Source organism: Pteropus alecto, unplaced genomic scaffold (genome assembly GCF_000325575.1).
Source record: "Pteropus alecto unplaced genomic scaffold, ASM32557v1 scaffold60, whole genome shotgun sequence".
NCBI classification, from domain to species: Eukaryota; Metazoa; Chordata; class Mammalia; order Chiroptera; family Pteropodidae; genus Pteropus; species Pteropus alecto.
Genome location: NW_006430726.1, coordinates 4416186 through 4432083, shown reverse-complemented (window position 1 = coordinate 4432083; position 15898 = coordinate 4416186). Strand labels below are relative to the sequence as shown.

The 15898-nt window shown below is 53.5% G+C and overlaps 1 protein-coding gene and 1 pseudogene across 6 annotated transcripts in view; both read left to right on the top strand.

The window, feature by feature from the left end:
- The window catches only part of AP3B2 (adaptor related protein complex 3 subunit beta 2), a 35026-nt gene that overhangs the window by 10110 nt on the left and 9018 nt on the right, over nucleotides 1–15898 (top strand). For all 6 annotated transcript variants that reach the window (XM_006905306.1, XM_025050024.1, XM_025050026.1 and 3 more), the window contains 13 exons: nucleotides 5312–5387; nucleotides 5539–5613; nucleotides 5925–6020; nucleotides 7806–7966; nucleotides 8224–8290; nucleotides 8390–8572; nucleotides 8665–8948; nucleotides 9231–9285; nucleotides 9610–9681; nucleotides 11163–11225; nucleotides 11546–11678; nucleotides 11974–12083; nucleotides 12608–12784. In XM_006905306.1, coding sequence (XP_006905368.1) covers nucleotides 5312–5387; nucleotides 5539–5613; nucleotides 5925–6020; nucleotides 7806–7966; nucleotides 8224–8290; nucleotides 8390–8572; nucleotides 8665–8948; nucleotides 9231–9285; nucleotides 9610–9681; nucleotides 11163–11225; nucleotides 11546–11678; nucleotides 11974–12083; nucleotides 12608–12784 — 1552 coding nt within the window. The remainder of the gene's footprint in view (nucleotides 1–5311; nucleotides 5388–5538; nucleotides 5614–5924; nucleotides 6021–7805; nucleotides 7967–8223; nucleotides 8291–8389; nucleotides 8573–8664; nucleotides 8949–9230; nucleotides 9286–9609; nucleotides 9682–11162; nucleotides 11226–11545; nucleotides 11679–11973; nucleotides 12084–12607; nucleotides 12785–15898) is intronic.
- Nucleotides 14948–15066, top strand: LOC112484088 (annotated as a pseudogene).

Here is a 15898-nt window from a genome sequence, read left to right as displayed (position 1 = left end):
GGGAGGAGAACACTGTTTCCGGGTTCGTTTTTGTTTTTGTTTGTTCGTTAGGATCGAGAGCCCGGAGCAAGTTTCACTGTGATGGAGAGGAAGCCGCAGAGTGGGAGAAGCTGGCGGGGGTGGACGGAAGCGCAGCCAGCCCCCCAGTGATGGGAGGGGAGGCTCACGGGGCTGGATGGGAGGACCGGCCGGGCTGCGAGGAGGGCAGGACGCGAGGAGAGCACAGACCTTCGGGAGCTGTGGGGGATTTTATCTAAGGCGAGGCTGTGGGTGGGAACTTGAGGCTGGCCAAGGGGTTTTGAACTAACCGTGAATAAAGCCACCCACCCCTGGCAGGGGAAGGGCAGTGAGGACGAGAGGGCCAAGTGAGTAGTTGGAGGGATGATCTGGGGGGCTCAGGCCAGGTAGGGAGGAAAGTGAGACAAGAAGGGTTCAGGTCAGAGTGAGGAATGTGCAAGATGTCTGAGGAAGAGAAGTTCTAGGGAGGCAGAAGTCCGGCCGTGGCCTGGGAGTGGAGGGGAGAGGGCACCTCTCGCCTCTGTCTGGATCAGCTCCGCAGCCCCTAGCCTCCTGCCCGGGGATTGGGGCTTGGCTTAGTCCCCAGTCTCCTCCCCTCCTGAGTCCTTGTCTCTGAGCAGTGAAGAGGAAACCAGAGCCTCTCACCCTGCCAGTGTCTGGTTTCTGAGTTTCGGGGGCGAGCTGTCTGGTGACAGTAACAGGCATCCCCAGCTCCCTGGCCAGTTCAGTCCCATCCCAGAGCGGGACCTGGTGCCCAATGCAGCGATTCCTGCAGCTGCCAGGGGCCGTGATGAGGCCAGGGTCCAGAAGGGCCTGTGCGGCCGATCAGGAGGCCGCCAGCCCCGTGCTGGCACCCGAAGGTGGGCCCCCACCCTGGTACCAGGCCTTACAGCCTGAGGAGCTTCGGTGGCTGCAGGCACCAGAGGAAGACACAACCCCAGAAGCGTCTCTGGAAGGACCTTGCCCGGAGCCTGGCCAAGGCCAGAGTCAGAGCCAGCCACTACGGTACAGAGGAAGCCCCAGGGGCCCCACCCAGCTGCCACTCAGCCCAGACTCCTCCAGTCCCACCTCCCCAGGAGCAGGAGGCCTGGGCTGGCATTTCAGGTCCCGGTGGGGTGGGTAAGAGTGGGTCAGGGGACACAGTATGGGGACCAAGAATACGAGTGGGGTTAATGAGGGGCATAACTCCCTGGAGCCCGAGAGGAGGAGGATCATAAAGTGTCTTTGGGTTGAGGTCTCACACTGACCTTTTCCTTGCCTCAGGCCCTGGTGGCTAGACTGGGCTCCAGGTGCGGTGTGAGGACAGGCTGAAGCTCATACACAGTTTGCCAGCCTCTCCTGGCTTGCAAATTGGAACTGGTGCGGTGAGGGGAGGGAGGCAGGTGGGTGGACATCAGAGGAGGTGAGCACCATTGGCCTCGAATGCCATGCTTTACCCCCAGCTGGCTCCACTCAGCCCCTCAGGCCAGGCCAGGGGTCAAGTCAGAGTGAGCAAGTGTAAGGGGACCTGGGGACCTGACCAAGAGTAACGTTTCGTGGCCTCGGGGTGTTGCTGTGCCTCTGTCCCTTCCTCTCCCTCTGGGGAACGTGAGCTGGTGGGAGTGAGGATGAGAGGCTCAGGGTGTCTCACCCCAGGAGGGGGTTGCCATCTGTGTCACTGGGTATCTGGCAGTCCTGCCTGTGCTGTACGCCCAGCGGGCCCTGCTCGACCTCCTTGGCCCAGGGCCTGGAGCCCTCGGGCCTGAAGCGTGTTCACCCAGCCGAGTGAGTGAGAGCAGTAAGGTGCCCCAGCGCGGACCTGCGGGTGTGTGCATTTGACAAAGGTCTGTGGCATTCGTGCGTGTGGTGAGGACACCTGGGTGTGAGGAACTGCTTTAGAGAACACCCAGAGTTAGATGGCTAACTCCCACTGCTCCCAGGGAAGCCACCCCAGGGTGACAGGCAAGGACACCAACCTGACCCCTCACGAGAGGTCACAGGATCCATGAGGCTGGATATATTTGATCTTAGAAGCCTAAATTTATCATCAGAAATCTCAAATTGGAGGCCAGTGGCCATTTTGGTGAACGAATATTGTCAGAAAAGTGTGTGTGTGTGTGTGTGTGTGTGTGAGATGGGTGTGTGTGTGTGAGATGGGTGTGTATCTGTGTGGGACGTGCATCTGTGAGGGCGTGGGGGAGAGCATGGAGAGGTCTGTGTGAGTATATGCCTGTGGGAATGTAGGTATGGATTTGAGGGTGTCCATAGGTGTGTGGAGGTTAGACGTGTGTGTGTCTGTAGGTGTGTGTGGCAGGGGGAGGTATGTGTGGAGACTGTGTTTTTGAAGGAAGTACCTGTGTGGCGTATGTGCCTATGACAGTGTTTCTATGGGGTTGTGGGCGGGTCTGCGGGGGGTGGAGGTGGGGTTATGGGTGTATGTATGGATTGTATGTGTCTGGAGGCATACGTGTTTCAGGGTTCTGAGTGTCTGTGGGGCGCAGGTATGTCTGGGGTTTATAGGAGTGTCTGTGGTACATATGGGCAGTTCTGGCTTTTGGTGATGGTATTGGGCTGTGTAGGTGTCTGTGGGGTGAAAGGTGACCATGGGGCATCTGTAGAGAAGACCCTGGGGTGCACTGGGTTCCGTTTGTGTATTGGGGCAGGTGGTGCCCAGCTCCGTCATTTTTCCCGGACCCTTGGAACTGCCCAAGCTGAGCTCAGTGGTCTGTACCACTGTCTATACCACCGTTGTCCTGAGCTCAGGCCCCCTAGGACCTGACCCCCCTGGTCTGCATTTGGGAGAGGGATAAGGTGCTTGTGCTCTGGACCTGGCTTGGCCATAGGGGAGGAGAAGATGTCTTCTGGTTTGGGGGCATTCTCCCTCGCCCCCCACGTAGTAGAGATTTAGATCGACGGGAAGGGCTGGATATCTTCTGCATTCACCTGACAGCCAGCAAGGCCTCTGTGTTCTAGAAGGCATCATCTTTCTACTTTGCTTTCCATCAAAACTCTCTTCAGGAGACACTTCCTAACATGCTTGGAACGTGAATTCTGAGCACCCCTTTTGTCTTTTCTGTTTTTATCTGTGAAGTGCTCAGTTATGTCTACAAAACGCAGCCCTGTGACTAGGTATGTGAGATTTCTGATTCCTCTCTTCCTCTTAGCATTTGTCACTTACTCATTTCTCAGCCTCAGCAGCAGCCGCATTGGCCTCTTTATGACTATTGTCACACTTTTCTCATTCCTTATATTGCTATCCCCAGTTTATGATTTTTTCTATGGTTTCTAAATGTTTCGCTTCTGTGACTAAGTTTGCACACACTGCTTTTTAATTTCTACCTTTGGTGATAGTTCTCCAGGCTGGGTTCTCAAGCCTGGACAAAAGCTGTGGGCTATCAGAGTGTCATTTGGGAGACTGGAGACCGTGCAGGGCCCCACACAGAGTTGCTTACCACATTTTGGAGTTGTCTTGGCAACATATGAGCGCATCAGTTGGCCCACAGCTCTGTCAATTGTGTATAGACACGGGTTTATTCACAATTCTTTGTTCACTTCTTTGACCACAGCCCCGGGGACCTCTGAGTGTGGTTGGGCAGGTTGTTCACTGCACAAGGGTACCTGGCCAAGAATACCAACCCATGACCTATTCGCTGAGTGGGGAGCAACAGCTCAGGGCTGTGTCTACCTGGAGGGGCAGGCAGCTGGCGATGGGCTTGCAGTAGCCCTGACAGTGAAAGCTGGATATGGGCCCTATAAATTTATATCAGTACTTTATCTTATATTGCTATCCTAAACTTTCACCATATCCTAAATATTTTTCCTTTTGTTGCTGTTATGGGTTAAATTCTTTCCCTCTCAAATTCATACGTTGAAGCCCTAACCTCTAATAAAGCAGAATGGACTGTATTTGGACATAGGGCCCTCAAGGCAGTAATTAAGTTGAAATGAAGTCATTAGGGTGAACCCTAATCCTGTATGGCTAGTGTCCCTATAAGAAGAGATGAGGACACAGACACACTCAGAGAGAAGACAGCCACCTATAAGCCAAGGAGAAAAGCCTCAGGAGAAACCCCACTGACACCTTGATCTCAGACTTTTTAGCTTGCAGAATGGTAAGAAAATAAGTTTGTTGCTTAAGCCACCCAGTTAGTGGTCATTTGTTACCACAGCCACAGCAAATGAATACAGTTGCCTTATTTTTTTTTTCTTAAATGTAGTTTTTATATACTAAAGTTAAAAAAATTTAGCCATCTTGTTACTGATAATGTCATGACCTCGAAGATAAAAAAAATTCCCCTTCCTCTTCCATATTTTAAAATAATTTAACAAATAAATCTGAAAATTATTTTGGTGTGAAGTATGTATACAAGTTAAATTTTTTGCTGCCTGCCTGTTGTCCAAACAGCGTTTATTGGGGGAGGGGGAATCTTTCTTCCATCGGTGTGTTATTTGTTACTAACACATTAATTTAGATCCACTTTGTGAAGTGTCTCCCTTTGACTCTATTTTTAATCTAGCACTATAGATCTTTTATCATTGTCACAGTTTGCATTTTAAATTCCGGTAAAATGAGTTGTGGGTCACTGTTCCATTGTTCTCTTCTTTTCCCTAAAATAGTCTTTGGAGTTACTACCTATTGTTTTTTTTGTTTGTTTGTTTTTTTCCTTTTCCAGATGAATTTTACTGTCACTTCATGAAGTTTGACTAAATGCTTCTGTTGAAATTTCAGTGGGCATTGCATGCAATCTATGTATTGGCTTGGGGACTACTTTTATTCTCCTTGGTCATTTATTCAAATCTTCATTTATTTCTCCCATGAGGGTTGAATGGCCATTGAATGTTGAGGGATAGGTCTGGCCTTTGTTATGAGTGTCTGGGACCCATCCCGTCCTTGGAGTCAGCTCAGTCTGTGGGTTCAGGGCCTGGGAGCACACTCAGGGTAGGGCAAGGGCATCTTGGTCTTGCTTTGACAGCCACCTCTTTTCCACTGGCGCAAGTTCCTTCTCATCCATCCAGCTGGCCATTTCCTGGGCAGAGTCTTCACCTTTCCCACCCCAGACCCTTCCTCTGTCTCCTGGCTCTATGTCCCTGGCTGTATTAGTTTCCCAGGACTGTAACAATGTACCACAAACTGGGTGGCTTAAAACAACAGAAGTTGATTGTCTCACAGTTTGGGAGGCTAGAAGTCCAAAATTGAGGTGTCGGCAGGGCCACCTTGCCATTTCCTGTGTCCCTTCTTTCTGCCTGGATCCTCCTAAGTAATAGCCCCACCCGCATTCTGTGCCTTCAGCTGACCTCTTGTGCCTCTCGCCAGGCATGACGACCTGAAGGAGATGCTGGACACCAACAAGGATTCCCTCAAGCTGGAGGCCATGAAGAGGATAGTGGCGGTGAGGAGCAGGGAGGGGCAGGGAGGGGACCTCCTTGGGGGAAGGGCCTGGGCTCAAAGAGCAGCTCTCCTTGGCCCCTTGTGCACCTCCTCCTATTAAGTGCTGGCTTTCTCCCTTCTCCTTCTCCCCTGACCTTGACCCCACCACTCAGATGATTGCCCGGGGAAAGAACGCCTCAGACCTGTTCCCCGCCGTGGTCAAGAACGTGGCCTGTAAGAACATAGAGGTAAGCACTCCCCAGTGAGGGGTCTGTCATACCCACCTCCACCAAGAAGACACTCGAGCTGGTCGGGGGTGAGGAAGGGAACCATCTGGCCCCTGGGTGACCAATCTGCTCAGAAATGGCCCTAGTCCAGGAAGAAACACTATCCACATGTCCTTGAACTAGGTGTGGATCAGAGTGAAGGTGGGGTATACTTGGGATGCCCACCCCCCCCCCGCCCAGAGGAATTTGTCCCCATGGATCGCAGCCAGCTGGGGTGATGGCATCTCACAGGGTGGGGCACCATCCCTGCTAAGAAACCTGCTGTCCCCCAGGTGAAGAAACTTGTCTACGTGTACCTGGTACGCTATGCTGAGGAGCAGCAAGACCTGGCCTTGCTGTCCATTTCCACCTTCCAGCGTGGCCTAAAGGTTAGTGGTCTCAGGTACCTCCCAAGGCCTGGGCCTCACTGTGCTCTGTGGGAGGAGTGGGCCAGGGAGAGGCCTGAGCCTGGGAGGAAGGCTCTGGAGGCCCTTTCCTGCCTGCCTTAGGTCGGGAGGGTCAGAGTCAGAGGAAAGGACCAGCCAGACCCTCTCGGGGTGGAAGCCAGCTCAGAAGGGGCATGCCAGATGAAGTGAGTGCCGAGGCTGTGTCTCCCCTCCTCTGAGGAGCCCATGGTAATGACTGCCTCAAATATGAACCCCTTGAGCGCCTGATAGTGGGTCCCGTTGGCCCTCACCCCCACTGGTATAAAGGAACCCTGGCCCACAGCCAGGCAGAAGTCAGGTTCCTTAAGGCGGGATCTCTTGGAGGGAGCTGCTACCTGGTTCCTCACCTGTGGGTGTCAGAGCACTGCCAGGCTCACCCAGTTTAGGTGTCTGTAAAGAACAAAGACTTTGGAACATTTTCGCCTGGAACTTGGTAAGGAGGACAGAAAGGTTTGCTGAAAACAACGAGTGCCAGCCAAGAGGAAAACAGCAAAGTTGACCATGCAGGAGGCCTGCCTCAGATGCCAAGGCTGGGTCTGAAAGTCAGTGCAGCGGATGGAAACTTATGACAGGTGTTTTTCAGGAAGTTCAGTACTGCCCGTTATTCCCATAGAGTTGGAACAAGCTCGTTGTTGTTTAGCACCAGGAAGAGAAGCAGACTTGTTTCAGATGCCCCAGTGTTATGCAAAAGAGCCACTTTTAAAGACCTGGATCACATCTATTGTGGCTCAGCTCTTTGAGGCAGGCAGGAATTAAAATCGCCTAAGGGAAGCGACAGTGGGAGGAGTCAAGTTCTTCAGAGCTGGAGTGGAGGCTGAATCCTCCCCATGCTGTTAAAACTGAATATTCTCACATTTTGTTTTGTATATGAAATGCAGCATGATGTGATATAGTTCGACTCTAAGAAAATACAGACTCCTGCTTTTTAAATAAGTGCCTGTAAACCATATGTTTAAAAAATAATTCCAGAATTTTGACAGGGATTACCATCATTTTCACCCATAATTTTGTGGCTCTCTCCATTTTAGAAAATCAGGGTAGCATCTCCCCATTAGTGTCCCAGCACCTCTCCCATTGTCCACCGTCCTCCAAGAAGAACAGTAATTTACAGCTGCTGATGTCGTAATGCCTCAATTACAATGCACTGTCTAAGGCGCTTCTTAGGTGTATAGGAAGTGATGTGGAAGAAGAGGAAGAGCCCCTTGCGAGAGGCTCTTGGGAGAGAGGAATGCGAGGATGAACTCTTAGGAAGGGAGGCCATCTTGCACTTGCTGGTAGTCACCTCCGCCATAAACACAAAGACAGACACACACCCTTAATGGACAGGAAGTGTTTCAGGAACTTTCGGCATTTTTTTATTTTTATTTATTTATTTATTTTTAATTTGAGAACATGTTTATTTTTATTCTCTTAAAATGAAAAGGGAAAATTAAAACAAGTCACAAATTTAATGAAGTACATTAAATAAACGATGAGAGTTTGCCATCTTTAAAGTTCTATTATGTTCTCTAAGGAACTTTTGGTGTTTTGAAAGCTTTCTACTCTTCCTAAAAGTGAAGCAGCCCATTGCCATACCTGTTCAGGTGTGAGATTTCTGCAGCCAGAGCCAAGAATCGGTACCCTTGAGCAACACTGGCACATCATCCAGGCTCAGGACAGGAGGCAGGAAGCTAGGGACAGTTTCATACCGGTGGCCTCTCATGGCTCTGCCTCTACCTCTGCCCTTAGGATCCCAACCAGCTGATTCGTGCCAGTGCCCTCCGCGTCCTCTCTAGCATCCGCGTGCCCATCATAGTGCCTATCATGATGCTGGCAATCAAGGAAGCTGCCTCGGACATGTCACCCTATGTGCGGAAAACGGCCGCCCATGCCATCCCTAAACTCTACAGGTATGGCCCAGCCCTGCCCTCCACTTCTCAGGAGTGTGGGTCGCAAGCCCCCAGCCCACCTTTGTCCTCTCCTAGGTCTGGCAGGCCGGCTTTTATTTACTCTTTACATGGTTTAAGACAGTTTGGGGAACTGACAGATGGAGGACTGTGGAGGTGGCGGCTCGCACCTCTCTAAGAATAGGGTTGAATGAGGGAGGTGAGCACAGCTTGGGCAGATGGGGGGCGGGGCAAATCCCTCTCAACAGTTTCTACCTCAGTTTGGATTCTGACCAGAAGGATCAGTTGATAGAGGTCATCGAGAAGCTTCTGGCCGACAAGACCACGGTGTGTACAAGGGCACACAGGGATGGGTGGTGGAAAGTGGCCATGGAGAGACCCTTCAGCCCTTCCGTTGACCCCCTCTTGCCCCTGCCCACTTCTCAGCTGGTGGCGGGCAGCGTGGTGATGGCCTTCGAGGAGGTGTGTCCGGAGCGCATCGACTTGATTCACAAGAACTACCGGAAACTCTGTAACCTGCTCATCGACGTGGAGGAGTGGGGTCAGGTGGTCATCATCAGCATGCTCACCCGCTACGCGCGCACGCAGTTCCTGAGCCCCACGCAGAACGTGAGTGCGCTGGGCCCCCAACCCTCGCCCGCAGCGTGGGGAAGGAGGGTCACCGAGAGGAGGCACCTGCTGCCCCGCTTGTCTCCCCAAAGGAATCCCTGCTGGAGGAGAACCCCGAGAAAGCCTTCTATGGCTCAGAGGAGGATGAGGCCAAGGCCCCAGGATCGGAGGAGGCGGCTGCCGCGACGCTGCCCACCCGGAAGCCCTATGTTATGGACCCAGATCACCGGCTGCTGCTGCGCAACACGAAGCCGCTGCTGCAGAGCCGCAGTGCCGCGGTGGTCATGGCGGTGGCGCAGCTCTACTTCCACCTGGCGCCCAAGGCGGAGGTGGGCGTCATCGCCAAGGCCCTTGTGCGCCTGCTGCGCAGCCACAGGTGCGTGCCGGTCCCAGGCCCACCCACAGCCTGGGATTGGCCTTGCCCCACTGTAAGACCCTGGGCACATCATGTACCCCACCGTCCCCACCCTAGCCCACCTGACCCCTCCCCTCCCCACCAACCCCTCCGCCCCGCGCACTGACCCCAGCTCTGCCTGACCACTGGTGCCCTCCCCACATCGGTCCTCTTCTCTCTCCTACTTGGTCCACTTCCCATTCCCCACCCTCTGCCCTCGCCCCGTCTGAGGGGCCGGGATACCTCTGACCATCCTCCCCGCAGTGAGGTGCAGTATGTCGTGCTTCAGAATGTGGCCACCATGTCCATCAAGCGCCGGGTGAGCAGGGGACCGAGGCCGGCCTTCTCAGTCAGAGGGGTGGCTCCTGTGGGCCCTAGGGGTTCTGGGGAAAGCAGGCTGGGGGAGTGCTTGGCGGTGGAGCGTGGTGAAGGGGCGACCCCAGATGCAAGTGGAGAAGGCAGGCCTGGATCCCGAGGGCTGCGGAGGGAGGAAAGCCCAGTGAAGAAAGACCCTGCCGGATCTGAAAGGGAGGAGGGGAGAATCGAGGATGGGAGGGCGGAGATGTGGCAGGGAGGATACTGGGCCCCAGCAGGGGAGGGATGGCTCTGGAAGAGAGGGCTGACGCGAGCTCTCTTGTGCCAGGGTATGTTTGAGCCCTACCTGAAGAGCTTCTACATCAGGTCCACCGACCCCACCCAGATCAAGGTCCTGAAGGTGAGTGATGGACAGAAGTGCTGCAGCCTTTCTGCATCCCTCCCTCACACCCATAGACCCACTCATATCCACAGCTGGCCACCTCAGTGCCTATTTCTGGGGCTGAGCCCATGGCCACCCCAGCCAGAAGTGTTTTCTCAGGAAGCCAGCCTAGCGAGAGTCAGGGACAAGGAAGGGAAATGCCCTCTGCCTAGACCTGTTAGATACCTGCCACTTTTCACATATGAAGTGACCTGATTTTCATAATAAGCTCAGAAAGTATACATAATCTCCATTTTACTAAAATGTGTCCCAGGGAAGTAAGGTAACTACCCCAAAGTCAGTTCTGATGACTTTAAAATTCATACTTTCCCAATGCAGTCTCTGTCCTCCACTCACAGTGTTATTGCCCCCACAGACCTACCCCCTCAGACGTTCACGCGAACCTACGCCCGCCGACAAAGCGGCAGCAGCCTGTACCCCCATTCCATTCCTACTCGGCCTCCTCATTAGTGACTAATTTCATTCGGCAGCAGTTCCTCCTAGCCCTTCTGAACTTAGTCACATAGCTAGAGATAAGGGTACGAGGGAAGACGAACTGATCGGGCAGCCTGCCCTGGCGGGGCTTACCATCTAGTTGGGATGAGGAGGAGGCACTGAGCGGTTAGTCACAAAACAAATGGCAAAGTCCATGTGTGAGACGTGGTATGAAGGAGCAGTGCAGAGAGCTATAAGAGCATTAAATAGGACATGATCTCATCTGGTGTCAGGGAGGTTGCCCTTCAGGAGGTGAGGCTGGAGCTCAGCTGAGGCGTGAACACGAATTATCCAGGTAAAGGTAGGGACAGGAGTGGGAAGTACAGCATATGCAAAGGCCCTGAGGTAGGAAGGGGTCTGACGAAGGGCCTGTGTGACTGGGGCGTAGAGGGCAAGGGGGAGTGGCTAATTATCCAGGTAAAGGTAGGGACAGGAGTGGGAAGAACAGCATATGCAAAGGCCCTGAGGTAGGAGGGGTTCTGACGAAGGGCCTGTGCGTGACTGGGGCATAGAGGGCGAGGGGGAGTGGCCGGAGATGAGAGGGGGACAGTGGTCAGATCATTCAGGGACTTACAGACCGAGGTAAGGACATCCATCTTTATCTTAGAAGCAGTAGGAGGCTGTGAGTTTTCAGTGGCGCGAGATGAGAGGGGGACAGTGGTCAGATCATTCAGGGCCTTACAGACCGAGGTAAGGACACCCGTCTATCTTAGAAGCAGTAGGAGGCTTTGAGTTTTCAGTGGCAGTGGAGAGGCGACGTGATCACGCCGTAAGTGCACTGTGTCAGGGAGTCCCTTGACGGGGCAGAGTGGTCCTGCATTCTGGACAAGTGTCGTGATCTGCCAGTTCCCTCGTGAGTCTGAGGATGCTGCAGGACCGCCCTGAGGAGTGTTTTCCGGTCTGTGGAGCGTGTTTGGAATGTCGGGCCGTGAAAGCACAGAAAGCCCATTTTCCCTCCCCTGCAGCTGGAAGTGTTGACCAACCTGGCCAATGAGACCAACATCCCTACGGTCCTGCGGGAATTCCAGGTATGGGCCAAAGCAGCGCCCAGGCAGAGGGGCCCAGGAGCTCCTGTGTGCAGCGGGAATCGTCCTGTGGGTCACACCTTCTCTAAAGGGTCCAAAGCAGAGAACCTTATCTTAGGTCCCCTCCCAATGCCTTCTGCTGGCTTTGGGCCAAGGAATCACGGGGTGACGGGTAAAGGTGTCACTCCCTCTCCCAGAGTTCAGTCTCTGGCGTGATGAGTCATCAAATGAGGGGTGACAGCTTTCCAGAAGGTCGCCCTCAAGCCTGCAGACACTGAGGGGTCACTGCCTGCTAGGGGTCACTCTGTTGTGGTGTCCTACAGACCTATATTCGCAGCATGGACAAGGACTTCGTGGCAGCCACGATCCAGGCCATTGGACGCTGTGCAACTAACATAGGCCGAGTCCGTGACACCTGCCTCAACGGCCTGGTGCAGCTGCTGTCCAACCGTGATGGTGAGTGTCTATCTATCTGTCTGAGTGTCCAACTTTGGTGACCATGGGTATCTGCCTGTGTGTCTGACTCTGACAGCCAGAGGGCATCCGCCTGTCTATCCGGGCACGGTGTCTGTCCATCATTCTGTCTGCCTCAATAAGTGTCCAAGTGTCCCTGCATCTCTGAGAGCCACTGGAGAAGCGCAGGGGGGTGAGGAAGAGAGCCGAGGGCCTGGGGGCATTGCAGGTGGGTCTGTCCACCTGTGTATGGCCATCTGACTGTCCCGGGGTCCACACACTCATTCCCGTCCCACAGAGCTGGTGGTCGCAGAGTCAGTGGTCGTCATTAAGAAGCTGCTGCAGATGCAGCCGGCACAGCATGGAGAGATCATCAAACACTTGGCAAAACTCACAGACAACATCCAGGTTAGCGTGTAACCCCATGTCCCCCTCACCACCCCAGCATCCTTTCCATATTGGCTCTTAAAGGTCTATAGGTGGAAGGAGGGGAAAGATGGGACCATGTAACTGTGATCGCATTGCCCAAGATTCGCCTTCCCTTTGGGGATCCCTCACTGAGCTCCCCACTCATGTTTTCTCCAAAGCCGAGATGGGTGGCCGATGGACAAATCCTGTGTTTTTTGCCACACTGAAACATTCAAACGAGACATTCCTGAAGATTCAGGAAGCGTAGCAGTAAAGCATTGAGGGTACAACAGATCCAGAAAGTCAGTCTTTTCAACCACGACTGACTTTGGGTTTGAAGAAGCCAAAACTCTGGGGAAGAGTGCAGATGCCGCCCAGGGAATGCACGCCTTTCAATCTCTCTCCCACCACCCCTTACGCCCGTTTCCAGAGAACCCTGCAATGCAGTGGGCCAGTTCCCTGGCAGGCGCCGTGCTCACCCACATGCCACGTTTACCCCAGTCCTAATGCCTCCATGCCCACAGGTGCCCATGGCCCGAGCCAGCATCCTGTGGCTCATCGGTGAGTACTGCGAGCACGTCCCCAAGATTGCACCTGACGTCCTGAGGAAGATGGCCAAGTCCTTCACAGCAGAGGAAGATATTGTCAAGTTGCAGGTCATCAACCTGGCGGCCAAGCTCTACCTGACCAACTCAAAGCAGGTACAGGTTGATAGATGCCCCGTAAAACACTCTTGTCCCCGGAAGAGGCCCAGGCAGTTTTCTGTGGGTCCTTACCATATGGCTGTGAACTCCAGCAGCTCTTTCTGAAGGGAAGAGTTCAGGGCAGATGGCCAGTCTGCCCAGTAACCAGTGTTTCCCCAATGTCCATGGCTTCTCTTGAGATCCAAGGGCCTGATAGGGATGGTGGCCACTGTTGAAGAGTCTCTCCTCTGGGGCTGTGACCTCCAGTTTGCCTGCAGGAGTGTTCCTATCTGGCACCCTTGGAACACAGGCGAGTGGGACTGAGAGAGAGGCCAGCAGTGACAGGCATTGATGGGAAAACATGTATCCCAGGTGTGATCTGTGCTTCCTCCCAAAACCTGGTGATGCGTGGCCAGTCTCCGCTTGGGTTTGGGTGGCTGGTGAAGGTTATGAGAGGTACTATAGGCCAAGGATGTGGCTCAGCTAAGCTGGAATCAGGATATTAAAAGCCTCTTGAGTGTCCAGCATTCCCTGAGTTTGTCCCAGCAGATTCTCCTGAGAATATAGTATAGTGTGCAGAGCTTTTCAAGGTGTTGAGGATACCAAGCTCCGTGACAGTTCCCATACTCACTGCCTCACTCACTTAAATCCAGCCTGCTGCCCGTTTTTACAAGTAGTTTTATTGGGACACAGCACGTTCATTCATTTGTTTGTCTGTGGATGCTTCTATGCTACAATGGCAGAATCGACTGTTTGCAGCAGAGTCCATGTGGCCTGCAAAGCCTAAAATAATTACTCTCTGGCCCTTTATAGAAAAAGTTTGCCACCTGTTGGAGCAAAGCATCTGGGCAGGTAGCTCAGTTCAGCAGCACGGCCTTAACCTAAAGACTGTGACATCCCTGCCAGCCTGAATGTGACCTCTCTGCCATCCCACGGGAGTCTGTGGGTGGTGGCCCGTGTGCTTCTCCAGGGGCTCCTTTGACCCCTGGTGGCTAGAGTAGGCCCCAGGGACACCAGGCAGGGTCCTCATGTGCTGGAGTTCTTGTCAGGAGCCGGGAATGACAGCAGTCACGTGTGGAAGCAACGAGGGCCCGGGTCTGTGGGTGTCAGGACTGAGAGAAGCAGATTGGAAAGAAGGTAGAGGGAGCACCATGGGGAGCATTCGGTCCCTGAACAAATGTTTGCCTCCTTTGTTCAGATGGGAGGAAGGAGCAGGTGGGAGGAACATTTGAAAAGATGCAGCAGTGTGGTTAGGGAGCCTCCCAGGCCTGGGGCAGGGAGCGGGGCATGGGGAGGGGGTGGGGCTGACAGGCTCAGGACTGAGCCAGAGTGCTGAGCCTCAGGATGTCGATGTAGGCACATTTCATAAGCCTGGGTGTGGCCACGTGGTATCTCCCCAAGTTGTCTCTGTTGGCTGCCAGTGCGTTTGTTGATCGATCGATGTAATGTGCATTTCCTGAGTGCCTACTATGCCTGGCACTGAGCTGTGCCTGGGGCGATGACCTTGAGTGAGATATGTTTGCTGGCCTCCAAACGCTCATAGCCAAGTAGGGGAAACAGCCCAAAACACAGAGCAATGAGAGCTGCAAGCGGTTGGCACAGTGAGCTGTAGCTGTATATAGCTGAATCCCTCTCCTGGGCATACACACGGGGTCTTGGCCACCATCAGGGTACTCAGCGTAGGCTGTTCGGGCACATGGACACTGACCTCCAGGAACCCTTCACTCGAAGGTGGGTCCTGCCAGGCATAGACCCCTTACAAAGGTTCTTTGACTCATAGAGACTTTTTTTCGTCCCTCTCACGTTTCCTCCCTCCCTTCTCCCTTCTTTCTTCCCTGTCTCTTCTGGGACTGATGGAGAAAGAGGCATCTTTGGCATAGTGGGAGGGAGGTGGTATGGATGTGTGTATGGTCATTCTTGCACACAGCAGTGACGTGTCTCCCATCCCAGTGCCATAGGTGACATTCTGGTACTGCCGCAAGGCCACAACAATCCCAGCCATCCCCCGTCCGGGGGGGCCAGAGGATCTATCTGCCATATCTGTCTAGAGCGTATTTTTATGTAGTATGTGAGAGGAGGATATACATATATTTTTTTGAGTAGCCAGTTTTCCCAACGTGATTTAACAGGTGGTTGCAAGGTAGCAGATGTATTGGCACAGGTTCTTAAAAAGGCGTCAGTGTCTACGGCCATGCCAACCTGAACATGTTTAGTCTCGTCTGATCTCAGAAGCTAAGCAGGCTCGGACCTGGTTAGTACTTGGATGGGAGACCACCTAGGAAGACCAGGTGCTGTAGGCGTTTAAAAAAAAAAAAGGATCAGTGTTCCCCACCTACAATTCTCCCGGCAGCTGGAGCGCACTGCTCAGTGGGAGTATTGGTCTGTTCTCAGTGCGCTGAAGCATGCCCCTCAGGCTCTTCTGAGCAGCCTGTGATTCCTGTAGGTCCTGCTAGGAGAGGTAGGGTCCTGGTGGTGCAGACTGGATGTCATAATCCTGGGAAATGGGTCCTTGGGATGGAGAAGGATAATGAAAAATACGGGCAAATCCTGCGGTGGTTGGACCAGCCCTTCTTATATTGTGCAGTTGAGGCTGTGGACAGGTAGATCCAAATCCTGAATGCTTCTTTCCAGAAAGAAAGCAAAGACTTAGGCGGAGAGGGAGGGAGTATTTGATCAGCGAGTTGGGGAGTCTGTGGAAGGGGACACTCTCCAACCAAAAGGAGGGTCAGCAGGAGGGTCTTGATAATGGACCGGGTTGATGAGGGCATCCACTAGCCTTGGCTGCTGAGACGGCGTCTGGCCAGAGAAGAGGCAGGTCTGTGATGAAGTCTGTTGCGATGGCGTCCTAGGGGAGGATGGGGTTTGGAGTACTCTGTGACACAAACAGTGTTGCAGGTGGCACTGTGCTGGAAGGGACCAAACTGAACGTGAAGCCCCGAAGTCCCCTGGGCAATGTTATAGGTAGGGGCGGGGTCCCAGTGGCTCATTAGACTTTTGCCACAGCAGCAGCTCTGATTCTGGGCCAGCGTCTGAGGGCTCTGCAACTCATGGACGCCTTCCTGATGCCCCCGCTGAATTACCTGGGTCAGCCATGTCCAAGGCTGGATGTACCACGACATAACCATAACATCA